General features: G+C 36.1%; 4 protein-coding genes across 6 annotated transcripts; 1 reads left to right on the top strand and 3 right to left on the bottom strand.

The window, feature by feature from the left end:
• On the bottom strand, window positions 4,169-15,167 carry LOC104782609 (ferredoxin-dependent glutamate synthase 2, chloroplastic-like). Of its 3 annotated transcripts, none has more exons than XM_010507585.2 (33): window positions 14,886-15,167; window positions 14,357-14,669; window positions 13,747-14,189; window positions 13,531-13,662; window positions 13,110-13,208; window positions 12,960-13,030; window positions 12,537-12,633; window positions 12,010-12,102; window positions 11,768-11,913; window positions 11,355-11,514; window positions 11,106-11,216; window positions 10,795-11,010; window positions 10,164-10,321; window positions 9,753-9,882; window positions 9,520-9,578; window positions 9,337-9,442; window positions 8,670-8,766; window positions 8,269-8,384; window positions 7,988-8,185; window positions 7,784-7,894; window positions 7,378-7,617; window positions 7,204-7,302; window positions 6,779-6,874; window positions 6,449-6,646; window positions 6,286-6,360; window positions 6,084-6,209; window positions 5,891-5,989; window positions 5,491-5,633; window positions 5,309-5,402; window positions 4,992-5,230; window positions 4,808-4,886; window positions 4,640-4,723; window positions 4,169-4,564 (listed from the first exon to the last, which is right to left on the bottom strand). In XM_010507585.2, exons 1-33 carry the CDS (start codon window positions 15,165-15,167, stop codon window positions 4,385-4,387), a joined length of 4,890 nt encoding a protein of 1,629 aa, XP_010505887.1. In that variant the 3' UTR covers window positions 4,169-4,384. The 3 variants fall into 3 exon arrangements, with proteins under 3 accessions (XP_010505887.1, XP_010505888.1, XP_010505889.1); XM_010507586.1 differs by lacking the exon at window positions 14,886-15,167 and having other exon boundaries at window positions 13,747-14,008; window positions 14,074-14,189; window positions 14,357-14,524; XM_010507587.1 differs by lacking the exons at window positions 12,960-13,030; window positions 13,110-13,208; window positions 13,531-13,662; ... (1 more) ...; window positions 14,357-14,669; window positions 14,886-15,167 and adding an exon at window positions 12,721-12,819.
• LOC104782608 (phosphatidylinositol 4-phosphate 5-kinase 5-like) lies at window positions 17,093-20,874 on the bottom strand. The gene is made up of 8 exons (XM_010507584.1): window positions 19,171-20,874; window positions 18,914-19,081; window positions 18,659-18,824; window positions 18,435-18,551; window positions 18,154-18,347; window positions 17,942-18,072; window positions 17,773-17,845; window positions 17,093-17,685 (listed from the first exon to the last, which is right to left on the bottom strand). The coding sequence occupies exons 1-8, from the start codon at window positions 20,349-20,351 to the stop codon at window positions 17,397-17,399; spliced, it is 2,319 nt and encodes a 772-aa protein (XP_010505886.1). The 5' UTR covers window positions 20,352-20,874; the 3' UTR covers window positions 17,093-17,396.
• On the bottom strand, window positions 20,987-22,359 carry LOC104782607. The gene is made up of 4 exons (XM_010507583.1): window positions 22,254-22,359; window positions 21,957-22,095; window positions 21,580-21,652; window positions 20,987-21,403 (listed from the first exon to the last, which is right to left on the bottom strand). Exons 1-4 carry the CDS (start codon window positions 22,273-22,275, stop codon window positions 21,152-21,154), a joined length of 486 nt encoding a protein of 161 aa, XP_010505885.1. The 5' UTR covers window positions 22,276-22,359; the 3' UTR covers window positions 20,987-21,151.
• On the top strand, window positions 23,374-26,512 carry LOC104782606 (vacuolar amino acid transporter 1). Its single transcript, XM_010507582.1, has 11 exons — window positions 23,374-23,836; window positions 23,952-24,214; window positions 24,289-24,503; window positions 24,624-24,647; window positions 24,749-24,929; window positions 25,029-25,248; window positions 25,354-25,489; window positions 25,587-25,752; window positions 25,867-25,910; window positions 26,027-26,089; window positions 26,208-26,512. The coding sequence occupies exons 1-11, from the start codon at window positions 23,652-23,654 to the stop codon at window positions 26,301-26,303; spliced, it is 1,593 nt and encodes a 530-aa protein (XP_010505884.1). The 5' UTR covers window positions 23,374-23,651; the 3' UTR covers window positions 26,304-26,512.

Genomic DNA, 27,929 nt, shown 5'->3' with positions numbered 1-27,929 from the left:
TAATTAAAGCCGCCACGTTAATACGTAGCTAGCCTACCTTTGTCAAACGTCCCTCCATATTTTAGATTCTTGGTTTTGTTTTTCCAACAACCTCTACTTTAGTCATTTATGACAAGTATTAGGCCATCTTTATTGGGGCATCTTTTACACTGATCTTGAGTATAGAAAAATAAAAAAAACTCAAACAATAGAGGAACAAGCGGAGAAACGGTCTTGAGTAAGATCTGGTCTTGAACAGTGATCTTGATTTATATATATATTTTTCTCTCTTTCTCTCTCTTACTTCATTATAATATTATTATCTAATTATAATATTATTATAATTACTTTAAGATCAGTTGTCCCGTTAAAGATGGCCTTACTATCCTGCGCTGTCAATATAACTTTAGATTCCATTTCCTTAAAATGTGTTTACTTTATCGTAATTCCAATTTTCACTTTATAAATTTTTATTAACAATAGAAATTGATTGAAGGGATTTTTTTTTGTTTCCTTACAATGTGTGAAAAAATAAATTGACATTTATTTCAAATGGAGAGACTATTTTTATACTAAAGTAGAGAGAGATGAAATATGTATTACTATTAATTTATTAATAATATTTGTAAATAAATATGTTAAATAAAAATAAAAAGAAGGGTATTTGTCATTGAGCGAATAAGCAAATAGTTTTGCTCAGTGCATGAGCTTCACTTGTAAGCCGTAACGTCTTTCTCTCTTACACAAAAAAAAAAAGTTATTGAAAACCTATGCGACATTATATACACACACACACATATGTGTGCAGGAACATAGAAAGAAAAGAGAAGATTTATATACAAAAGGAGCATAGCTAGGAATGTTTATGATCGGTGTGGTGATGTTGCTATTAGCGGTTCTTCCGGCCGTTCTGCCACCTCTTCCGCCCCCTCCGATGATTTTGATGGGAATTCCGGTGGTGCTGATGCTAATGCTTATTTACTTAGCCATTTGTTATCCACCTCATCAATCTCATCTTCTCTCTTCTTCTTCTTCTTCTTTTGACACTACTCATATATAGTCATGTAATGTGAATATGTGATGATAGTGCGAGACAATATAATGTGCTATTCGATCCAGATGACACAACGCACATATGTGAATGCGTCGTCGTTTGATGGGTTTTGGGTTTTTGTTTCATTTGACGATAACTGTTAAATCCATGCAGTATCCGGACCATTTGATTCAAAATTAGATCTTTTCCTTGTTTATTTTTTTATTTAATTTTTCTTTTCATTTTCTTCTTTGGGGGATTCAAATGGGATCTTCTGATAAGAGTCATTGTAAAATTTGTAGTGTATCTCTAATTTTCTAATTAATCAAACCATTTTCTATCGATGCAAGAACGAGATTTATCGTCAGTCCGTATATAATATTTTGTAGCACTCAATGATCACAGATTCGTGTTTCTGCATTATACACTGAAATTTTGCGTTATGGAATTTTACATATGCTGATATGCAATATGAATGATATTCGATTATTTTTTCCTTTATTTTTAAAAATTTACTAGTAATGTAACGCCACTCATTAGTTATGGAATCAGCACTCACGTTCTTGAATCGCTTAGGATTTGACGGAGGGGACGCTCGTTAGGAAACTTGAAACCGTTTTATTTACTTATTTCAGCGTTACAATTAAATAAAAATACATATAGGGAAAAGATTATTAAATGCTTCACGAAATAAATACTACTAGAAAATTTGGCCAAATACATACATGCTATACTTTTACGTACGTATATATTGTAATTGACAATACTGTATATGCTTCCCGATTCACTTGCTAATTTTTTTTGTTCTCACATACTGTAATTGATTACATAGGTTGGTTTTCGTTTTACTCCATCGAAAACTTTCTTATAATAACGTAATATATAAGATTATATATGGTTATTTCCGATTTATTATATAGAAAAGGTTTTTCACTTTCTCATAGTGTTTTNTTTTTTTTTTTTTTTTTTTTTTTCTTTTTTTTTTGACAATTAGTTAGTTTTTTGCTTTCCTTCTTTCTCCATCTACGTACAAAAAACTACAAATCAGTTCTTTTCTTTTTCCATGGTCGTTAATTATTTGACTTATTTCCGTATTAGAGATATATAATTTGTAGGTAAGGACGCTTTAAATTTGGGATGGTTATAGGTGGGCCAACGAAATGAGCGTCAATACTCAATCGTGAAAAAGATGATTTTAAAAGTTTGATTTAAATCTAGTACTAATAAACTTTGTAAGCATCATTAACTGCTGAATACCGACTGAACAACAGCTAAATACTTGTTATTTTCTTGACATTTTTATCTCGAAATACTGAGTTTTTCATTCGTAACGAAAACAAACAGTCAAAATAAACGGCAGAGATAGCACATAATTTATAGAAAGATACAATGTATAGTACTGTTGGTTAAGGAGAGGAAGATAAGAGAAGACGTAACGATTTCTATCACAAATGCACTGAACTTACGCTCTCTTGCCATTTTTTGTTGTTGTAAAATTAGTAAATGCTGACATCTTCTTACTCTATGGCTTTCGGTGAGTATGCAATGAACGTGTCAATTTCGGTTTTTGGTGCTTAAAAGAACTTTCGATTTATTTTTGGTGTTTTAAGAACTTTCTATATTCAATAGATTGGAAAATTTCATGGGACACGAAAATAATACTGACGCTAAGACACGGACGTTCACACGTGTCAGCTATATCTCTGTCATGACTCATGAGACACAACAGAGAGAAATATAAACATTAAAAAACTTAATGGAGTATATTGTCAACGAACACACACGTACCTTTCTCGTGACCCAGTCATTCATTTGGGGACAAACATCGGTTTTAAACAAACTGTGTCTTTTAAACTTTTATTAAACGTTCAACGTACATGCATTACTAGAAAATCTCAACAGACTTTTTCCTTTTTCTTTTTTCTTCTTTTGTTAGAAAATCAAAAGATTCTTTCACAATACAAATCTTTGAATACACAAGAATTGTATTTTCAGGTTATGCATATATCTCAAGAGTCGTATGGTCTTACATGTTTTGTTTCTTATATATTTACCGATGTGGACAGACTACCAATAATTTGACCAGAGAACATCAAACTTATTCGGACTAATCAAAATAAGTTATCAGTAAAAACTAAAAACAAAAACGAAAGATTAATTCTGTTCAAATTATCTATATTGAATTTAACAAAAACCAAAATAATCTAAGCTGAACCAACTTTTATTCTAAACTCATCGTATCTACAATTAGATTTAATTTTAGTTTGACCACTATATTTTTCTATATTGATTACTTAAATAACATCTTACCATGAAAAACCAAATTGAGTATCCTAAAGCACAGTAAAGAAATATCGAAACCCCTCTTAATAATCGGGTATCGTCAGACTACTATATTCCCACCATTCCATGGCATACAAAGAATACATACATGCTGGACTTCGTTTTATTATTAACGACCGAGCAAACTAAAAGAAAGCGAATCCAGACCAAATCCATGTCAAAATCAAATGGAGAACTTGTCACGTAAATTAACTCAGAAACTGAGAGACTTATCTCCACCAGGACTTCGACTGTACAAAAGATGAACAAGATACCAACCAGTCGCGGATGCAAAAGACTATTTTATACGAGGCACAAACACATATAATTAATAATAATAAATTTCTATTATAAAAATGTCACATAAATTATATATACTAATTTGATAGCATCAAAGTATATCTTTCATTTAACATATTTTATATTTTGAAATAAAAAATAAACCCAAATTTTTGAAAGTGTTGCTTTTATTGGTTTATAATTATACTTAATTACTTATATTATATGATATGTATAATTTAATAATTAAAAAGACACATTTACAAACTTAAATTCACAATAAACTATAAATATATGTATTACATTTAAATTCACTTATCTAACCATATCAAATAAATTCAAACTCTAAAAATAACAAATGAACTACAAAAGAGATAATATTGTTTGATGTTACTAATTTAGTAGTTTTACTAACATTTTTAGTTAAGTTATATGTATACTAAACAATTAAAATGTGAATTAAATTTGTTAAAGTTAAACTAGAAAGAAATACAAGAAAAAAAAAATAGAACTGAAAGTATATATATAATTTTGGTCATGTTCTTGGCTCCATGTCTGAGTATTCTCATCTTTAGTCAATACTAAGATTTGTTGTGCAATACATGGTCCATCAAGACTTTACGAGTTTTTGTTATTTTCTGACTTTCAAAATGCATATCTTTGCATACACAAGAATTATATTTTCTTCTAGTACAAATACATGTCAGAATATTCAGCTCATGCAACATCTCAAGAGTCTCAAGATGAAAAAGATACCAACGATCAAATTGTTTACTTCTCTGCATATGTGTTTGAAACCTGTTCTTCATCTCCGGTGCTTGTTTTCAGGATGTTGTCGGAGTTAGCCTCAAGTGTGTCTTCTTCACTCGGCGGTACAAGTTGCCAGAACATTCCTAGATACTTGTCCCATTCCTCTACAATCATTGCTCCTTTGCTGCTTCCCGTTTTCTCCTATCATAATAGAGCGATTCATGAGATGATTTGTATCCGTGAATAGACAAGAAAGAGAGATAATTAGTTAGTTACCGCATGAGCTTGGATCAGGCTCTTAAGCTGTGTTTGTCCCACTGGTGAAGTCACTCTTTGGATCTTCACTATTTCCTTGTTCACCTGTTCATTGCGATTATTTTAATGTTTCACAAACTTTAGAGAAAATATTTTCGAGATCTATTAGCAGACTTTGTAATGTTAAACCTTAGGGAGGAGTGTATTGTCCTCGTCAAGGATATATGCTAGTCCACCTGTCATCCCGGCGGCTACGTTTCTACCAACTCTGCAGTTTCAGAGAGAAACGATTATGACCTATGGCGTTTAAGACATTACTAAATTCTAGGTTCTGGTTTCGGGCTCAAGGCTGAGAAAATGAGGTGTTACTTACTTCCCAAGTACAACGACACAACCACCAGTCATATATTCACAGCAATGATCTCCAGTGCCTTCAACTACAGCTTGAGCTAGAGAGTTTCTAACCGCAAATCTCTCTCCTGCTTTGCCTCTGACAAATAAGAAACCACCAGTTGCACCATACAGACAAGTGTTTCCTACAATAGTTGCGTCTTCAGGACGAAAACCAGTCGATTCAACTGGCAATATCACAACTTCACCTCCGGCCATTCCCTTGTGAGGTAAAAGGGTATATTAGGAGACCATTAATCCAAAATATTGTCGAAAGAAAACATTGAATTTGAGAGACACCTTTCCCACATAGTCGTTGGCTTCACCCACAAGACGTATATTCATTCCAGGAGTTAGGAAACATGCAAAAGATTGGCCAGCACTTCCGGTGAACCTATAGGGGTACATAGTGGATTGTGAAAGTTTAAAACATGCATATCTCATTAAATATCTATTCATAATTTGGATGGTATTTTTCTTACGTTAGGTTCAGTTGTCCAGCAAAACCTGTGTCTCCGTATTTCTTCGCAATCACCCCAGCAATCCGACCGCAAACAGCACGGTCCACGTTGTATATACTCATGGTTTTGTCAACTGTTTTTTCATTCTCAATTGCATCCATTATCTGGGAAGCAACCAAAAAGTAAGTATTAGAGTATTCTTGCATATGTAGAAGAGTTTACTCTACCATACATACAGTAAAACCTCTTTCTTTGAAAGTCTAGGCTCTACTAAAGTAAAAGCAGTCATAAACAACTAAACAAGGTTGTTTTGAGATTTGTGCATAAGCTACATAATCAATATGTTTAGTTCAAGAGTCAACAAGTAAGAAACTAATATAACGTCTAGTTCAAGAGTCAACAAGTAAGAAACTATGCTTACCTCTGGATCCTGAAGTAGAGTATCATCAAGAACAGGACCATTTGAGTGAACCTCCTGCTTCCTAATGGAAGTACTGCTTCGTTTTGGCAGCCCAGCAGACTGAAAATTTTGAAGAAGAAATAAGATTTACACCAATACAGGTTGCAGGTAGGTGTATGCACAATAAAAACAATAAATACAGTTCTTGACTTACAGATAGGAGATAACTGAGGTCAAGATGAGTTTTTACGAGAGAGATATCCCTATGCTTTAGCAAATCTGTCCGCCCAATTATATCATCCAATTTTTCATACCCCAACTGAGCTAGTATCCCCCTCACCTACGAAAATTAGATGAAATATTAAGTGCTAAAACCAATGAAAATTATATATAAGTGAAAATTTCTCGAAGATTACCTCCTCTGCAATATACAAGAAGAAATTGACAAGATCACCGGGAAGACCAGGGAAACGTGCACGCAGTTCCTCTCTCTGTAACCGAATTTAGAAAAATCTTAGCAGAAAATGGTTATCAATTGGAAAAATATATATTAACAACTAAAAAGAGAGTCCACATTACCTGACTGGCAACACCAACGGGGCAGTTATTAGTGTGGCAAATACGAGCCATAATACACCCTGTGGCAATCATGGCCAGAGTACCAAATCCATACTCATCAGCGCCCATAGCTGCAGCTATCAACACATCAACACCACTCTTGAACCCACCATCAACCCTGATAATGACTCTTTCCCTAAGTCCATTTCCAATAAGAGTCTGCAAAAGATTGAATCTTAGCCATTAATAGACATCAAGGAGTTAATAAGAGACTACACAGAAAGAATGAAGTTGATAAACATGGTCAACCAAAATGAAAATAACAAATTCTCATTATGAAGGTATATATACCTTCTGGGTTTCAGCTAGTCCAAGTTCCCACGGGCCACCAGCATGCTTTATGGAACTTATAGGGCTGGCTCCAGTTCCGCCATCATACCCTGATATCTGTAAACAAAGAAGCAAATCCATAATTCTATAACTATGTTTCTGTAACTCAAAGACACACAAATGAACATGTACAATTTTTTTGAAAAATGGAATAAGGATCGTTAATAGATAAACTAGAAGAGACATGGAAGTGGTCCCTGAAGCCAAGTTTATACTGATTATATATCCTGTCATAGAATTGCCCCAGAGAGTGCATACTAAAAGCAAATTGATGGCAGAATTGCATGTCTTATTAGCTAAGATGTTGATTAAAGAATTGCATAATCAGAAGACTAATATATACAATTCTCTAATATCAGATTTCTCACAAAATCTGAAGTGCATACCTGTATGATATCAGCATTAGCCTTCGCTACTCCTGAGGCAACTGTTCCTATTCCAGCTTCTGATACAAGCTTGACTGACACTTTAGCCTTGGGGTTGACCTGATTATTAAAATTTGTTCAGAGGGAGCCCTGACTCGAAAAGTTGGTAAGATACTTGTAGTCAAAGAAAAATACCTGATGGAGATCAAAGATCAACTGCGCCAGATCCTCTATGGAGTAAATATCATGATGTGGGGGTGGGGAAATAAGCGGAACTCCTGGTTTAGAATTTCTGAGTCTAGCAATATATGCGCTAACTTTTTTCCCAGGAAGTTGGCCACCTTCACCAGGCTTCGCTCCTTGAGCAACTTTGATTTCCAACTGATCCGCATTAACCAAAAACGTCGGGGTGACACCAAAACGTCCTGAAGCAACCTATGAGAATACAAAAGGTCATTTTGATGTTTGGGAAACATTAGACAGAGTATACATTAAAAATGTCCATGGAGGAAACAAAAGAGTTCCAAGTAACTTCCTCAGAGTGAGCAGACTGTACACATGTTAATATGAAATGTCCACTAGTCTAGTTGACTTCCGCTACCTGCTTAATAGCACTTGTTGCTGTATCCCCATTTCGAAGACCTTTAAGATGCGGCAGTGTTGAAGAATACCCATCAACAACATCTGTAAGCGGCTTCCAGCGGATCGGATCCTAGAAAGATCAGACGATGATTTTTTAGCGACTATGGAGATAAATTATGCTTTCTGAAGTTGAACAAAATCTGAACTAGAAAATGAGTATTACCTCGCCTCCTTCCCCTGAATTGGATTTTCCGCCTAATCTGTTCATTGCAATAGCAATTGTCTCATGAGTTTCTCTTGAGATTGCTCCAAGAGACATGCCACCTGTACAAAACCGTTCCACAATACAGGAAGCAGGCTCAACCTTCCCAACCGGGATAGGCTTACGGTCACTTTTGAACTCAAGAAGATCGCGGAAAACCTACAGCAAGAATGTATAGAAATAATATTCACTTGTTCCAAAGAACAGACGATCAGATATGAAGATGAGATTATTGCACTCACCGTAATAGGACGGTTGGATAAATGTTGCTGATAGACTGCATAGGCTGTCTCACTCTTTTCGCGGACAGCTTTATGAAGTAATTTAGACATTTCTGGGTTGTTTCCGTGATATTCGCCTTTCAAATAACAAAACATACCAAATCAAAGATAATACTAGAAAGCTTCATGGGATAACGAACAGTAGCAATACAATCCACTTAAGGAACAGATAAATAGAAAGGTGCGTCTGTGCTTATGCAACCTTATTATGTAATTTATATACACTTGAAAAGCTCTATCTAACTTGACATAGTTGTACATATATACAAAGGCAGCAGGATATGTCTTTGTGACAGGAGGGTATGCATTTGTGCATAGACATGCAAGCTCATAACTAAAACATTTTCAGTCCAGAAAAGTACCTCCAGGCCTAAATTGAATGAAACCAAAGTTCTCTAGCCGTTTGGCTGTATCCTCAGAAAATGCCCTCACCCAGAAAGTTAACGTCTCCCTAGCCAGCTGCAAAATATAGGAGAAATTAGGAACTAGATGCCAATGGCATCTCTTTGTAATAAAAACAAATTTAAATTGGGCGAAAATATATATATGAGAAGCATTCAACAGTAGACGAGATCTCAGTCTTTATAAGAACCTTCAACATGTATAAACTCAATACTTCATAAGTATTCACTAACAATTTAGGGAGAAGAGTACAGTTCCTGCCTTCAGAGTTTCCCATTGAACTATATGTAACTCCACTCTAGCTCTGATAATTATATTTCTCAGCAACAGTTGAGCTATTGATCTGTTAAAACTAGTCGCTTATTTAAAACTAAAGCAACATCAAGAGAGGAAAAGAACAACAATACTAAGCATATAAGCCTATTACAGAAGCCAAAAAATGTGTGCATATATTAGTATTTCTGTTTAGTGTTATAGATGAAAATAGCATCTAAACTGAGGTCCAGAACCTTAACATCTAAGAGGTATTAAGTTGATATCGTAAAATAATACTCCAGTAACATTTATGTACTCAAACCAGGCAACTCATCAAATATCTTCGTATAAAAAGGTTTAGGGTATGCTGACCTCATCCAAAGTTAATCCACCAATTTGAGATGCACTACCACGGAACGAGAATTCAACAACCTCATTCCCCAATCCATAAATCTCAAATATTTGTGCTCCACAATAACTGAAAAGAAAGAGCTCATGTGTTAAACAGATACAGTGATAAGGTCAAAAACAAAATAGATGGTTCAGAAACTGAACCTAGAGAATAACGAGATGCCCATCTTAGAGAGAACCTTGAGAAGACCAGTGTTAACAGCCTGTGATAGCAATTTAAAGAATCTTAGGATACCTTTCTTCCAATACTTATAAAGACGGTTGCGATATTACAACAGGGGAAGATTACAATCAATTTTGCAAACAATATAGGCATGCAAGAACGGCTTATCACCACTCGAATTTCTTTTTCTGTCAATGGTTAGAAGTTTTCTGACCTTACGATAATTCTTTTGAGCCTGTTCCATAGTTACAGTAGGCATTTTTCCGTTTCTCATCATGTTCACGGTCTTGTTGCTCAGACGCCACTGTCTACATGTCTCCAGTGCTAGGTACGGGCATATAGCACTGAAAATGGTTATAGACATAATTCCGTATCATTTTAATAGATGTGTTATCTAACAGTTGAGGAAAGCACTCTCAAATCATCACTCAACTTAAAATCAAGAATACGAGCGTATCATAAGCTACGTAAGAATAAACATGAGTCTATTGTAGATAGTGCTAGCATTTAGCATAAAGGACTGAAAGAGAGAATAAACAATGTAAGAACTCCACGTGACTTGCTTTTGTGCGTTAAGAAAGAGCCTAATAAGGTAAAAAATTCAATGAAAAAGAAAAGTAGAAACCTTGCTCCATATCCAATCAAACAGGCAAAGTGATGCGTACTAAAGCACTGAGCTGTATCTGCAATTATCGAAGCTGACATCCGAAGACCATTTTGAATCAGATGTTGGTGAACAGCACCCACAGCCAACAGCATTGGAATTGCAGGTCGAGTTGGTTCCTGAAAAAGGGATAGGCTGCTGATTTAGGAATGGACAGTGAAGTTACAAATATGTAAAGATAGCTAGAAAAGAAAATAGCACCCAAGTATGACCCTGATAATGAGCTTCAGTTTAACGAAAATTGTAATAACTGAAGGAAACTGGATAGCAGTGAAGCATACAAAGACTAACAGCGAGAATACATAACAGAACACCGTTCTAAGGATGCCAACAATAGCAGTTCACTAAAAAAAATCATCAATGCAACCAGAAATATGGAATTAGTAAGTTCACATTATAACTTTCTTTCCCTCAACAGTTCCAATTTTGGCATGAACAAAGATAAAAATGCTGCTAGTTCGGAATCATAGCCTAGAGCATAGCTGTTAGTAGACCAAAACTTAAATGTAAAAGGAGGGCACTGTAAGAGCTGATAATCATACATTTACATATCATACATCTAAAATCACTATTGAACGCAAATTTCATGTACCGGATTATTAGATCTGTCTGAGAGAACAAGCACTTGGGAACCATTGCGAACCGCTTCATCTGCAGCTTCACAGAGTTTTAGAAGACCCTTCTTTAAAGATCCTTCAATTCCTCTATGAATGTCAAAAAATGTGGGCAAGACTTGAGATTTTAATTGTGGATCGCTGAGCAAACCCTCAAGCTCCCGTTCGTTTAGTACAGGACCAGACAAAACGACCTGCTCATAAAATCACAAGTCTTGACAAATATGAAATCTTGCAAAAGCCAAATATATCTAAGCCAATACAAAATCCAAAATTTAGGCATTCTGACCTGTGAAACATTCTGAGGCCCAACCTCCAATATATTACCACGCTTTCCAATATTAACTTCAAGTGACATGACCAATCCTTCTCGAAGAGGATCAATAGCTGGATTTGTAACCTGCAAGTAGACCATGTGAAGAACCACTAAGAGCATTTCAAGGACAGTTCAATAATCTACCAAGACAAATCATGCATTCAGTTAACCAAGATCAGACGAATAAAGCAGTTCAAATGCCCTCTTATGAAACGTACAAACCTGAGCAAACCGCTGCTTGAAATAATCATAAAGCATATGCGGCTTTTGAGACAATACTGCCACTGGAGTATCATCCCCCATGCAAAACGTAGGTTCTTTTCCTTGTGCAGCCATCGACTCAATTACCATTTGAACATCTTCACTCGAGTAGCCAAACGCCCTAGTTCCTCATAGTCAAGATATATCATGAATAGCCAAAATTAGTGTCTAATTCGTCATTATTCAAAACCATTGAATTCTGCTGGTGAAAACCACTGATGAATTTTGTACTTCGAAAAAAAATCAACTTCACAACAGATGTATGTCAAGTATACAAGAAGAATAAGAGTTAAGAAAAGATTTGTGCTCTGATTTTAGATAAATAACCACAGCAGATGATGGGAGCATAGAACAGACAAAACAGAAAGGCTTACTGTTGGTGTCTTAAGGTCTCGTCAGTCTCCATGATTGCTGACGAAAGAAAATTAGAAGGCCTCAGGTTTCGCAAGTTTTCACTAACCCACTTTCCATATGGGTTATAAGATGCAACCCGCTTCTTTACTTCTGTGTTTTCATATACCTGAACTCAAATATTAATAATGAGATACAAAATAAAAAAAAAAGCATGAGTGTTAACAAATAATGAGAACAATAAACGGTGATCTGGTGCACCAACCTGTCCACTCTCTAAGTCAACAGATATCATCATGCCAGGTCCAAGACGACCCTTCATGGTGATTTTTGATTCATCCATTGGAAGAACTCCGACCTGTATAAAGGCATCACTTAGCAACTCTTCTGCAGCCGAGATATATAAAAAATTGGTAACAGAGCCCCTGTTTATCCAAACCGATCATCTATTTGCTTTGCAAAGTATAAACTCGGTTTCATAGAAATCTGTCTACAACGAAAATTTTTGGTTTCCTAGAGGAGATTGTAAACACTCCTAGATGTCAATCTAAATGATCACTAAGAAACTATCTTATACTGGTTATCGTATCTCAAAAATCAGTTGGAATAACTATTCCAAAAAAGAAAAACGAAAAAACTTCCAAAGTGATTAAACAAATTGGTTTTCTGACCTGTCAGGACCAAAGCTTTAAGATTCAACTTTCAAGCATAAGCCAAATGATCTGCTGGCAATCATTACCACCATGCTTAGATGATAAAGAGCACGTACATAGAGTAAAAGACAAAACGCACCTCAGAGGCTACATAAACAACATTATCACTTGTGCGCCAATATCTAGCAGGTCGAAGTCCATTACGGTCAAGGCAAGCTCCAACAGTCTTTCCATCACTGCACCAAACAAGTCAAGATGATTAAGTTTTGGAATGTGAAAGCAGAAGAAAGAAATGCGACAGACTTTCTAGCTAGACTAGCTACCACTTTGAGCGACAAATTAACTTCAGGGTCATTTGCTCTCCAGTAGTCCACAATTGTGGATACAACCAATAAAAGAGTAGGAAAGATCTGAGTGATCAATACTTACAAGCCTTCTAGAACAGTTGTAAGTACACATTATTCTTAGTTAAGAAAACTGTTGAGGAATAAGGGCAGCAAAGAGCTTAAATCTTGCATACATGACTAAATTTCCAAGGGCAAGAAACTTCCAGGCAACTTACCTGAACAATACCAAAGCAGGTCCATCCCAGGGCTCCATCTGGCCCTTGTAATAATCATAAAAGTCTACAGCCTGCAGTTGAAAAGCAGATAAGAAGCAATTGCAGTTGCAACTATCCATAAAGACCAAAAGAGCAAACACAAATCAATACCTCAGGGTATTTAATCATTAAAGTCGGGTGATTTTTATACGCCTCCGGGACAAGAATCATAAGAGATTCCTCTGGAGTCCGGCCACTTCTTATCAATAGCTGCACAATTTCAATATCATCAATACATTGAATCTTGCAGCAATAAAAAAAAGAGTCTATAACCTAGGCCTTGTGGTTATTCTGAAGAGTGCATAAATGTATGTACTTGCAAGATGAGTTCCTATTTTCATGAAATGCTCGTTAAATATCAGAGAACATTATATTTTGGTCAACAGTTAGACAAGTTATAGGTATGCAGAATATTGCTTAGTCCCAAACGCAAACAACACTTTCGACGCCTCTTCTTCTTTCCTCCAGAAGGGGATATTACAAAGAGAATCACAAGAGTCAAACAGAAGTTTGGAGGTTAGATGACTCATACCTCTGCTGCACTGTCAAGGTTAGCGGAGTCCGAAGCCTTTGGATTGCTAATTGGACGGATATCATTTTCACGTCCATGCCAGACAGGTGATCTTAGAGATGCTTCTCGTGATGTCATCCAGTTTAGGTTCCCCTGCAAAACTTGTTCGGTTTCAGTGACGAGGAGCTAGCTTAGTCTTAGATCCAACAAAGCAATTGACCAGAAGAGAGACATAACCTGTATGGTATTGATCTCCCCATTGTGTCCAAGAAACCTCATGGGTTGAGCAAGATGCCATCTGGGACTGGTATTTGTGCTAAATCTTCGATGATAGATGGCAAAAGCAGATTTATATAGATCATTTTGAAGGTCGGGGTAAAATAACCCAAGAACTTCTGACCGAAGCATTCCCTTGTAAACAATGGTCTGATTGGACAAGGAGCTAAAGTAGAGCTCAGAGGCCCAACTTTCAGAAGCAACTGCTCTTTCAATCAGCTTCCTGCAAAGGTAAAGTTCTCGTTCAACGTCGTCTACTTTATCGTCTTTGACAATTCTAACAAAGACCTGTTCGGTGTTTGGCATTGTCTGTTTCGCATTATGACCGACAATGGACGGTTCTACAGGAACAGCTCTCCATGCAAGCACTTCCAGGCCCTCTTTCTCAAAAATACTTGTAATCACTGGAGAGAAATGTCAAACATGATTTAGCAAAGGAAGATATTACATGTTTTTTTTTTTTTGGTCAACGATATTACATGTTAAACATAGAAAAAAAAAAACACCGCTTGGAGTGGATACCAGAGCTGCAATTTCACAACCAATACGCATACAACTATTATATGTTCACCTTTCTTGGCTTCTTTCCTAATGTTTTCATCTCTCGGTAGGAACAGCATTCCAACACCCGTATGCATCTTATCGAAAGAAGCCATTCCTTGCTTTACAGCCCATTCGTTAAACAGATCCCAGGGAATAGAAGTCATCAAACCAGAACCATCACCCGAAGTATTATCAGAACCACACCCTCCCCTGTGTTCCATACAACCAAGTGCTATAAGAGCATCATTTACAATACTATGTGTAGCCTTATTCTCCAAGTTCGCGATAAACCCAACACCACATGCTCCCCTTTCTGAAATTATATCTTCCAAGTAGGCCACCTGCGACGATGCAATTAAAACAAAATTAAAACCCAGCAAAAATTCATATCAAACGTCCATAACTAAACCTCTATTTCAAGTGTCTAAGTTCAAGACTCGAACAAAAACTTCGTATACCCAAAAAGTCAAAACCAAAAAACCTAGATCAACAGCAGATGAATATGCAAGCTTTATCTATCTTCCAGCTTAACAAGGATCGTAAAGAACCACGATTACCTTAGGTTTCAGATCAGAAAACGAAGCCGATGCAACACCAGCGGGCTGGTCAGAATTAAGGATCGCTTTAACCGACAACGGAGACCTCAGGGAGGACTTCAGCAGTGGACTGTAGCCGCGAAACCCGGAGAGTTCGTTACGCCGTTTACTCCCTTTGGAAACACAGTAGGATCCGACGAAGTCAACAGAGAAGAGAGCCTTAGTAGAACTTAATTTCGCGGAGGAGAGAAGCCGGGAAAGAGAAGACGAAGCTCCGGCGGTGCCGGGAGACTGTAGCGCCATGGATTAAAGCTCCTAAGAAGACGAAAACAAACGCCGAGAGCCGATCGGCTTTCGAACTCACTACTTTCTCCGTGCGACTGTTGCCGTTTTTTTTTTTCAAAAAAAAAAAGTCAAAACGGAAGCAAAGATTTATCCCCTGCGGTGAAGTGTACGGAACACCGGAATCGCAGAGAAAAATCCAAAACGGTGGTTGTCGTTTCAGATCACACGGCACGAGAGCTCTAAGAGTGATCAATGAGAGAGAGCACGACCACTACGCTGGGGACTCGAATCGCCGTCGCTGTTTTGGTTGTTGTTATTGTAAAAGGTGATGGATTTTTTGATCTCCTCTCTTGTTTTTATTAGCTTTCAAACGCGATCGCGTCTTTAAAAGATTTAGCGGTGCGTTTTGGTGACGACTGACGCATGTGTGTGTGCCTTTACAGATACCAGAACGATCATTAAATGAATAATTAATGGCAAGTGCTTGGTTTAATTCAAACAATACGTAATCACATAGTATTTGTTAACCTAAATTATTTAAGCGTTTAAACAGTCGTTAATGTAATTGTATACTACAGTAAAACCTCTATAAATTAATACTCTATAAATTAATAAACAGTATAAATTAATAAATTTTGCTAGTCCCAAGTCGGGTCAGTGTAAAAAATAACAAAATTTGATAAGATAATAAAATAATAATTTTTTTGAAATCTCCGTGTAAAATATAGTCCCAATAATATCATAAATTAATAATCATGTAAATTTACATATATATAATATATGTTTCTCCTAAAACTCATATCTATAAAACAATTGTTATGTTGAATTTTCAAACTATAATGATATACAATATTCTGTAACATGCCAAAAACTAGCTAATTTTTGGAAATTTTCAATTTCTAGATATTCATCATTTACATTTTGATATTTTGATTGACTATTAAAATACAACAATTGATATTATTATTCATAAATTTGAATTTATGTATGTCATGTGTATAAGTGAATTTGTCTATTGTATTTGTAATTTATTGTTAATAATGTTTTCTATATATTACAAATTCAATTCCAATACCATAAAATTTACAAAAACCAAAAGTAAAATTACATTTTGCTAAAATTGTCTCAATTCATAATTTTAAATATTCAAATTATTAAAATATATCTATAAATTAATAATTATTAATTTACACTATATAATAATAATTATTAATTTATAGATAAATTAATATCACTATAAATTAATAAAATGTCTTGGTCCCAACATTATTAATTTATAGAGGTTTTACTGTATATAGTTTAATGCTATGGCGACAAATGGGGCAGAAGAAAACAAGAGATGATTGATTCTCTCATTCTCATAAGTTCTCTTGACAGAAAACGACAACAACAGCAATAGTTAGAACTTGGGAACAATTATTGGAATCTTTTTACTCTTATTTCTTTATTGAAGAATACAAAAGATATCATCATCACATACGTAACTTACATTTACCCAAATATTTGTGTTATCTTTTATAAAGTTTTTGTGCTTTCATGTCTTGTTCAGCATCCCATTACTAGACCAAGAAACTTTTAATTTTTAGGAGAAAAGAGTTATAATTTCTTTTGCCAGAATCTTTTCTGTTTTTGAACGAATCTTTTGGTTGGTGCATCAAAGATACTTGATTACCATTTTAGAATAATCATATCACATTTGGAATTCTAAACTGTATATATCACCACCCACTTCAACTTTTTTTCTTTTAGTGTGGTTGACGGATTTACTTTAGTGTAAATGTATCTGTAAAATAAGTATATTTTATCAACTAAAACCAAATTGTATCTCAACCCCCCACTTTTCTACTTTTTTTTTTTTTTTTTAAACCTATTAGTGGAAATTATGTAACTTTCAACATATTATAACTTTAAACTTTCAAACCATTTTATTTACAAGAATTTCAAACAAGAAAATCATTTTTTTTTATATAATGAAAGTGTTTGTGGTTGTTTTGTTTAAGGTTACATAAGATTAATACAAGGAAAGAATAAGAACAAGAATATTTATTGCTATGGATTTTAACTGATTACAAAGATTAATACAAAAATCAGAAAGATCTATTAAATTTTGAAATAAACAAACAAAATGGGATTCATACTTCATACTTTGCAAGGTCGTCCGTTTGCAGAGCCCTTTTGCCAAAGTATCTATCCCTCTTTCTTGGGACACAAGAAAGCTAAATATCCCAGAGACAATATAACCCCTTCTCAATTGTCATCTGTGAAGACTTTGAAGATAAAGTCACGGAAACGCCTCGAGTATTGTCTTGGATCAACCGCAGATATAGACGAAGGGTCATACTGTATGCTCTTGTACGCATGTTCAAGCTTCTTGCTGATATCATAATCCTGAAGAATGTCAATAATCCCAAATATCATCACCACTTCGTAGAACTCCCCTGTAGGTTCTCCCACAAGCTGAAGCTCACAGTCGTTTTTTCTCATCGTTCTCTCTGCACGCGCTGGCATGTTGGTCCCCAATCTTATACTTGCCCACCTGCAAATACAAACATATCCGACATCAATGTTGATGTGTTTCTGTTTTGAGTTTAAAAGTGTTGGTATTGATCTCGTGTTGTGTTACCTTGAAGGATCTGAAAGAAGCTGATCAACCTCTGCTCTAGAAAGACGAGGGCCTGATTCTTCTTCTGATTCACCTGTAGTAGATAAGGAAACAATCATTTTGCTTCTATAAATTATTCAATTTTTTGCTGATGGGAAGAAAAAACATTTTTGATTTGACAGATGCTAACCAATAGGCGTTCGAGCTCCAGAAGGAATAAGCTCTCCAGCGACAGAAGCTTCTCTGAAGTGAATCCCAACTAGAAGACTGTAATCCATTATTCTCTCCTGTTCTAGAAACTCGCAGTCTTTATCGATTTGCCTGTAATGTGAGAAATGAGCCATGAGAAATGGGGCAAGCGCAAACAAACTTTTGTAAAAGTAGAGTGTAATGGTTTTTGACCTTATAAATTCTTGGTACCATACTTTCTGCAATCTGAAGATGAAATTCAAGTCGAGGTCTTTCAAGATCGTGTTTGAATCGATTTCTGATTCAGGTTTGTCAGTTGTACGACCAAGAGAAGATCCTTTCAGATCAAAGCGTCTGTGAACAGAGTACTTGGAACAAAACAGATTACCCATAATGACGAATCGCACCTGCATTATATGTAGACCAAAAGGTATGAATCCAAATCAATCGTTTCAAAAGCCATGCCAAATCAAGTGTTAAAATCTTGTATCTACCTTCTTTTGGGTTGGTCCATTCAATTTCACACAGTGTAGACCAAAGAATCTGATTACCAAAGAGTTCTCAAATGCTCGAACATGGTTGTAATATGCTGCAAGCATCCTCAGAAGCACCTACATTAGGAAGACAAAAAGAAAGAAAATAGTTTCAGTAAATGCAGTCTGAAATCTCGGTAGTAGCAAGCCAACACTTTCTAACCGGTAATTTGAAAAGAACTCACTTTTGTTTCCGACTTCTTCATTGTTTTTATCATGTAGCGATCATCGTTTGTTAAATAAAAAAAGCTCCCACTTTTGCCAGGGGATGATAGTTCTCGAAGGGCATCATTCCCACAAATCGATAACATGTAATCAGCTGGGTCTACTTTGAATAGCTTCCTCAAGCTCCTGGGAATTAAATCATAAGCAAAACATGTTAAAGCATACAACAGAATTTGTATATATGTGAAATAGGTAAAGGGATTTTTGGGTCTAACCTGAAAACTAGTGGGCAATAATCTTTCCATTTGAATTCAGTAGATTGATGTGGAGGAGTGTACTTGGTTCCTTCACGCGGAAACCTCCTCCATATCTTATCTTTTGGATCGAAAGCTGAAGGCTTCAGATCAAGAGATGCCGCTGGAGCTTGTCTTCCAACAGAATGCCTGCGGGGAATAAAACTCACTAAAAATGACAACAAATATATATACCAACAAACTTCAAATTGTAAAACTCAGGACACAGTCTCTCTTACCTGATTCCTAATTGCAGATTAAGCATAAGATCGTAATTGCGATGCCCTTTGGATATTGTCTCCCCTTGCTTCCTTCCTGCTTTTGGAAGTTTCATAGGCACAGGGCTCGACTTCAGGCTCTGAAGGCCTTCAGCGTCCAATCTCATCAGCTCTGCATCCAATTCCTTCCTCATATCGGTACCTCCTTCACCGATTTCGTTCCCCCACATATTCATCTTCTCAAACGCTCTATCTACGCCAACACTTACCCTCCCATCAACAGACATCCTCCTAGGCTTCTCTATACGCTTGGAAGAATTCCAAACAGATAGTTTCTTCTGTGAAGGCAACGTTGGAACCCTTTCTCCGCTGCAGATACTGTACTCACTCAGATTATTAAACAAATCTTTAGGATCCCAGTCAAGATTCCCTTCTTTTCCTGACGGGTAATATGTACCATTCATCTCCTCTGGATCCTTAGACCAATGGCCAACATAGAAACTTCCATCGTCCCATTTATACGTCCCATTCCCTCTGGGGAAACCTTCATCCCAAAACCCGTCGTATCTATTTCCATTTGTCCAAACAAAACTCCCTTTGCCACATATCGTACCATTCTTCCATTCGCCAATGTAATAGCACCCATCGCTCCATTGGTACTTTCCTTGACCTTCTTGCAAACCTCTCCTCCATTCACCATCGTAGGCATCCCCATTTGCAAAACTCTTGACACCATGTCCATGCTTCAGGTTCATCACCCACTGACCTTTATAAGCGTCTCCACTCGGACCCGTGTATGTGCCAATACCATCCATGTAACCACTTTTAAACTCTCCTTCGTATGTGGCACCAGATGGCCACCCGAACTTTCCATTCCCCATGGTTTTCCCATTGTACCACTCACCAATGTACATGCAACCATCTGTCCAGAGGTATTTTCCATTGCCATGAGGAAAATTATCATACCATTGACCTGTGTAGTAGTCCCCATTGGGAAGCACCCTCTCAGCATGGTAGAACTCCTCAGTGCTGCTCCTGTTAGTGGTGGTCTCATCGTCAATATCATCACTTGTAGCATCGTTCTCTGCATGTGGTGCTACCGATACTGTTCCAAAAACGCTATTTGCCCGCTTCTTTGCTTGCTGGGTCTTTCGCACGGTCACCTCCCATGCTTTTAGAACATAGCTCTGGTCCTTGCTCATTGTGTTAAACTAAAGGAAACCTCTATCTTATAAACCTGTAAGCTATCAGTAACTAGAATGCCCTCATAAGATATGTCTAGACAACAATCCTAAAGATGTACAAATACCCAAGAGATCATCAACATATGTCCCATTGGTCATTTTCTTTTGCCTCTGCGAGTTTCTGTGATCTCAATTGTAACTGAGTCGGAGGCAAAGATCTTATTCAGATAGCAGCATTATTGGATTGAATGATTTGATTGTCTAGACCATGTTTTCAAACCAAAGAAAGAAAAACAGAGAAAAAAACCAATCGCCAAAAAATAGTTAAAAGGGAAAAAATGTCTCCGAGATTTCATCTTTTCTTTTCAGTTTCCAAAACTAATTTTGACATTCGAAGAAAAGACTCGTTCATGTCCTCAAACCAATGAAAGCCTTGAAATTTAGAGAAACAAGCAGGACCCCCAAATACTCTATATTTAGCTTCTCCTTGCTTTCCTCTAATACAAAGACATATCTATTTCTAACAAAATAAATTGAAACATACTTTCAATATGGACCAATTTAGACTAATTAGATCCCCAATCTGAATTCGTTAACTTAAACTCACTGAAAAAAAATAAAAAAACAGAGTTAACTTTAAACTCACTGAGGCATTCTGTCGAACAACATAAGTTCATTTCTTTCTCTTTCAAGTTTCAACAATCAATCAACTAAAAGAGTGAAACTTTCTATATATTTCACAAACACGCATAATCATCAATCAATCGCCAATACAAATCCAAACAAAGCAAAGCTCGCAAAAGGTCAAACGATTATAGTCATATCTTGTTGAGCTTGGCGAGGAGGAAGACGGTGGCGGAGGTGACGGCTGGGATGAAAATATCGTTGGATAGGGACGTCGGAGCTATACGGTTCTTGAGGAAGACGGCGAGCGCAGGAACTCCGAAGATGAACAGAAGAAACTCTTTCACTCCTCCAACGCCGGTGAACCCAGCTCCGATCAAAACCTCCTGAAGAAGCTTCTGAAACTCGTCCTTCGATAGCTTCTTCCCCTCCCCGAGGTTGTGTCTCTGCTCGATTTCAAGAGACCGACCAAGATCATTAATTAAACCAATTTGTTCACGGTTAACACATTGAGTTTCAATTGTAATCTTATTTCGGTTTAGAGTAAACCAAATCTAAGAGACTCTGTATACAGCAGAGGGTTTTGTTATTCAAACAAAAAGCAAGTTAAGGCGATTTTTACCTCATAAGCTTCCTGTAATTTATCAACACTTGGCACCTTAAGTTGCGTACCACCGAGTCTTCTGTTGATTTCTCTGTCGCACCCAAATAAATATAATCATATCACATGTATAATATCATTTATATACCATAATCAAATTATCTTGATGCCGACTAATTTGGCTCGAGTCTTTATCATTCTTTCTATTTTATTTTTATAGCATTGACATACAAGCCGCCCGGACCAAAACTATAATAATTTTGTGGTGTCCAAACTCGAGTTTTAGGGAGACCAACTAACTGTTCTCGATTCACGTTCTCGATTCCTATCGTGCTTTATATAAATTCCCGAAGAAAAAAAATAAAAGATAATAAGAAGAATATTATATAAAAAATTACTCGACAGCTTCAGCAACAATGCGGTAGAAATCGCCGAAAGACCATTCTTGATCGTCATTTTGTTCTTCAAAGCGTTTGCGGTAGCAATTTTCAGCCATTGCTTCCAAGTCTTTTACGTCTACCTCTCCTTTCCCTTTTGCTTCGTTCCATAATTAAGTTACCCCGGGAAAGAAAAATTAGTTGAAATATACAATGTATTAAATCTTTATCATATAGAAAAGAAAGATATATGTGTATGTATTTATAAATGAATTCAATAGAAGACGTGATTTTGTGGGAGAAAGAGAAAGGACGAACCGGTATTGAGAGCTTGACCCATATTGTGATATCTTTCTTTCGTTTTCTTGCATGTTGTAACAAATGTTAACGATAATATTGAGAAACAAATGATGGAGATGTGACCTTGTGACTTGTGAGGTGGGCTCAGTATCTTGGCATTTCCTGATCGATAAGCCACGTACCGGAAGCGTGTGACAGTTTAGCATAAGAATCTGTAGAAAAAGTTTGCGTCCATTTAATTTCATATTATATGAAAATCTTATTTTAATTTCTTTTATGCACAGTTCAACATTAGTTGTTAGTTATATGATATCTCATAATCAACTGTTTACTGAATTATGAGACGTAGGAATCCTCTCAAACGTAACATAAAATATAGTCACAGTATAAATTTGAAAGCCAAAATTTAGTAGAGTAATTAAAATGTTGATGATCCATTTTAGCAAAATATCAAGGTGGCAAAGGCATGGAGAGATCTTTTCATTAAAAACAAAAAAAAGGTCATTGACCAAAATAAAAATACTTTTGTGTTAAAGAAAAAAAAAGGTTAAAAATGATTAGATTTGGAAATGAGCATATGGAAGTAGGACACTTGGAGAAACTTCACATGCCAGCACAGAGAGATAACGTATTTCTATGTTTTAGGCTTTTAGCTGACACGATAGACATTTACACCCCATTCCCTCGTCGACTTTGAGTCACTCACATCTTTTTCTTTGGACTCTTGCGGGACATTTAGATTTAGAACAACGAATGAGTTCTATGCAAGTACTAAACCTAAGAATCCAGCACCATTCATCATTCATGGTAGTAATTATTCGTCAAAGAAAGTAACAAAAGTAATTTCACGGATAGTTAAAATAAATACTCCATGGTAACGAACGGATAATGATTTTTGATTTTTTTTTGTTTGTCAATAGGTTTGAAATACGTTGATGACAAAAAAAGAAAAAAAATGGTTAACACGTTCAAAACCGGCTACGGCAAACACATCCATCCGGACCGAACAATCACAAACGCAACACTTGTCATCGATCAAACAAAACATTGAACTCAACTCTGATCACTTTTCTCTAATCTCTATCATCACCACGTCAGCACTTCCCGCCTTATAACAAGGCAATCAACTCGCGAAGAGAGAGAGAGAGAGAGAGAGCAAATCAAATCACAAAAAAAATATTATCCCTTAAAAGACCAAAAAAAAACGGACAATTGTGCTCTTCTCGAGAACTCAGCCTTCCCTATTAGCCACCTTTCTGCAAACTTCTCGAACCCACTCACTCTGTCACCAAAAACATCAATCAAAAATATATTTTCCTTGTCTGTGAGATTTGTATTCTCTTGTTGGGTTGTTCTTGATACATACTACTCTCGGTAGATCGATTATTATTAGGTGAAAGGTTTGTTTCAAGAAACATGGATAAGGAGAAAAAAACCGTGTTTCCGTTCGAAGACGATGAAGATCTAGAAGAGAGCAGCAAGTACGAGAACGACAGTGAAACTGATCAAAGCGATCTCGGAGATCTTCCTGGTGATGCTGATCGTGACGACGACAACGATGAACCTTTCATCTCCCAGGTTCAATGGCCTCAGAGCTTTCGGTAATTCTTTCTTACATTCTCTTCGTAAAGCTCGAATCTTCAGGGAGATCATGTAATGATGAACACAGGTACACATTTGTGATTATGTAAATTTGATTGGTTCTGTTTTTTTCAGGGAAACGACTGATTCATATACGATTGCTGCATCACCGATCTTCGGATCTCTGAGGAGTAATCCTCCGAGTTTCTATAGAGCAAGCAGAAGTAATTTAGGAAGTCAATTAGATGTTGGATCTAAAGCACCTTTGCTCCCTCAGAGGACTGAAGAATCTGACAAAGCCTCAGCTACACAATCAGTTTGGTCTCATAAAGGCTCCTTTGCTGAGGAAATGGCCCTTGGTGGCTATGGTTGCAGCTTCACTCAAACCATTTTCAATGGTAATTATAAATGATTATGATTTTCTTGGGCTTATCAGCAAAATATGTGTAAACTCTGTATTTGTTGGTTGCAGCTATTAATGTAATGGCCGGAGTTGGACTTCTCTCAACACCTTTTACAGTGAAAGAAGCTGGTTGGGCTAGTATGGTGATTCTTCTCTTATTTGCTGTTATCTGTTGTTACACTGCTACTCTGATGAAAGAATGTTTCGAGAATAAAACTGGCATTATCACTTATCCTGATATTGGAGAAGCAGCTTTTGGGATCTATGGTCGTATTCTTATCTGTGTAAGTTGTTTTGGTTTTAGAGATTTGGATCAGCTGTTCTGTTTTTTGCATTTGCTGCTGCAGCTATAGAATCATAGTTTCTTATGGTCTCTGCGATTGTTTTTGTGTTTTGTTGTGCAGATGCTATTGTACACAGAACTCTATGTAAGTGAAGATCTTTCTGTTACCAAATTAAAAACTCATGGATCTAAAGCAAGCTTGTTTCTGTTTGAACTTACTAGAATCTGTGTCCACTTTTTTTGTAGTCATATTGTGTTGAATTCATCATTTTGGAAGGGGATAACCTTACCGGGCTATTCCCTGGTACATCCTTGGATTGGCTTGGTATCAATATTGACTCTAAACATTTATTTGGAATCTTAACTGCTCTCATTGTTCTGCCAACTGTTTGGTTGAAGGACCTCCGCATCATTTCCTACCTCTCAGGTACACTCAAATCAACTGCTTTTTCTTTTCTTGATAGAATTGATTCCTTTTAGTCAAGAATCTTGAATCAGTTCACTTTTTCTTCTTGTGATGACATAGCTGGTGGAGTTATTGCAACCGTTTTGATAGCAGTAAGCGTGTTCTTCCTCGGTACAACGGGGGGAATTGGGTTTCATCACACCGGGCAAGCTGTGAAACTGAACGGGATACCGTTTGCTATTGGTATCTATGGATTTTGCTATTCAGGCCATTCTGTGTTCCCAAATATATACCAATCCATGGCTGATAAAACCAAATTCAACAAAGCAGTGATCACAACGTAAATACCAAAAACATCACTCTTCTTATATTAGCTTTTGATGTTTTTTTCTCAATCCTATTCTAAAACTACTAATGATTTTTTTTTGTTTTGGCTATGTTGCAGTTTCATTTTATGTGTTTTGTTATATGGAGGAGTTGCAGTCATGGGTTACCTTATGTTTGGTGAAGCCACCTTGTCTCAGATTACACTAAACATGCCACAAGATCAATTTTTCTCAAAAGTGGCACAGTGGACTACGGTTAGAAACCAACACCGGTTTGTTTCTTTCCATAAATCTTTGGAAGTTTCGTTTTACTCTAAAACTCCTTCTTCGTTCTGTTTTATTCTATTTTCAGGTTGTGAGTCCGTTTACTAAGTACGCTCTCCTGATGAATCCACTTGCTAGGAGTATAGAAGAACTGTTACCCCCAAGAATGTCAGAGAACATATGGTGTTTTCTTCTTCTAAGAACAGCACTCGTTGCTTCCTCTGTTTGTTCTGCTTTCCTTATCCCATTCTTTGGTAAGAACATCAAGCTAGACAGTTTTTTTTTTTTTTTTTCTACTCGGAATGCTCCTTAATGGTCTCAAGACTCATTTTTGCTTTCTTTTGCAATTGGTTGATTTTTCCACACAGGTCTTGTGATGGCTCTAATAGGTTCTCTTCTCAGTATACTCGTGGTTAGTTTTCATCATCTCTCCGTTCTCTCCCTATTGATTAATATATCCAAAGAACATCATTGCTATCAAGAAACACATTCATGGATCAAAACTCAAAAGTATTTTGTGTGATTCAGGCAATAGTAATGCCAGCTCTATGCTTCATAAAGATAATGGGGAACAAAGCTACAAGAACACAGGTAATGTAATTTCAGAATTTTTGGTTTCCTCTTCTTCTCAACTTTTTGAAGTAATATGGGGACTGATGAGTTTTCTGTATATGGATTCTTATGATTAACATTGAGTTGTGTGATACAGATGATTCTGAGTTCGATAATTGTGGCAATTGGGGTGGTAAGTGGGACCTTGGGGACATACTCTTCGGTTGCAAAGATCATTAGGAACTATCAATGAAGAAACTCCATGACAAAGCCCCATAATTTCTCTCCTTTTCTTTGAGTTGAATGTTTTTTGTTGAAGCTAATAAGTCTCTGATTAAGATTATTAATTTGGTTTTTTAAAGTCAATAAAACTAGTGAAAGGTTTGCTTTCTCATAGTTTTTATGTTTGCTTTCGTATCTTTGTGTATCTCTTCATTTTTCTGAGCATCCTTCTCATGTTTAGATGAGCACGCCTATTAACAAAGACATGCATAACAACACAAATCAATAAAACAAATAATATAGATTTCTTAAAAATACATTTTTGAAAATTTGGGGTAAAACATATTTTCGACATCCCGGGATTTCTTAGTTGTCAAACATGAAGAAAAATAAAGATTTCATGGAAAAAAAGTCGGTGAAAATTTATTGGAACTATCGAGAAAAATATAAGCAAACCAACGGAAAGAAGTTAAAGAACAGGTTTTAGAAGATTTCACATGAATATATTGAACCATGCATATTGTAGTATTATTTGTATCGTCCATTTAGTAATTTAATCCTAGACGGCCCGACCCAAATATCTCCCGTCTCGTCGTCACCGACATGACTACGTGGAAGGAAGTTACGAGACTTGAGGTTTGTCGGTCCTGCTCAGTGTTTCACAATACTCACTAAATTTGTTATACATCATATCATAAGAAACAAATACTCTTAACGAGACATGTTTAAAAACAAAACTGGATAATATAGTGAGAAATCATTAAATATGGTATGCTAATTAATTTTGAGGATTCCCTCTGTTGGGTTTGTTGTATGTACTACGGCACAATCAAATAGTAGAACTTTTGTAAATAATTTGCCTAGAAGTGTTTGCACAAAAGTAAAAAATGTGTCAAAAGGCATTTCATTTATAGCCTTAAAAAAAGAATTAGGTATCAAAAACTTTCCAGTATGACAAGAAAAATAAAGTATAGATATGTCGCACACCGGACTAACTATTCAATCACGATTATTCGACAGAAAACTAGTATATAGATGGAGGTCTGTAGGTGATCTCATCTACAAAAAAAAACTACTGTAATGAAACATGTAGAACAAAAAAAAATAGGCTAAACGTTTTGGTCCATATAACTTTATTGATTCGATGACAAAACTAGATTTCTTAACCAGTAATATAATAGACGGTGACAACTGACAAGTAAACAAACAGAAAATAATTTTATATATGAATGTGTCCATTTCTCGTTGACAATTGAAAATGGTCTATTGGCCGTGCGAAACAAGCGACACAACGTTGGTCATCTTTTTGGTCAAGAACTCAAAAGATAAAGCTTGGAAGATGTTTAATCATTTGATTAGAAGTATTATTTTGAATTCAAAGTGGCGACCTCATAAATCGTTGGGATTTTTTTTTTTCTTTATATGGAATCATAGCCTCACAAATCACAATTCTAGAGAAACTTTTAAAACCTGTGAAACGTTGAATGTTTTTGCAATTTAAGACATCACAATAGTCAAACTACCATTACAAATCCACAGTTCAAACTGAAGTTGTTGTTTCCATTTAATAATGTTGTTCGTATCAGATGAATATTACCGTCAGATATTGTTCATTTGTTTGTTGATTGTATTAAGGCAAATGCGAAACATGCACAAA

The sequence above is a fragment of the Camelina sativa genome, chromosome 4, assembly GCF_000633955.1.
Source record: "Camelina sativa cultivar DH55 chromosome 4, Cs, whole genome shotgun sequence".
NCBI lineage: Eukaryota > Viridiplantae > Streptophyta > Magnoliopsida > Brassicales > Brassicaceae > Camelina > Camelina sativa.
Note: the sequence above shows the minus strand (reverse complement) of the source record. Positions and strands in the feature narration are given on the sequence as shown.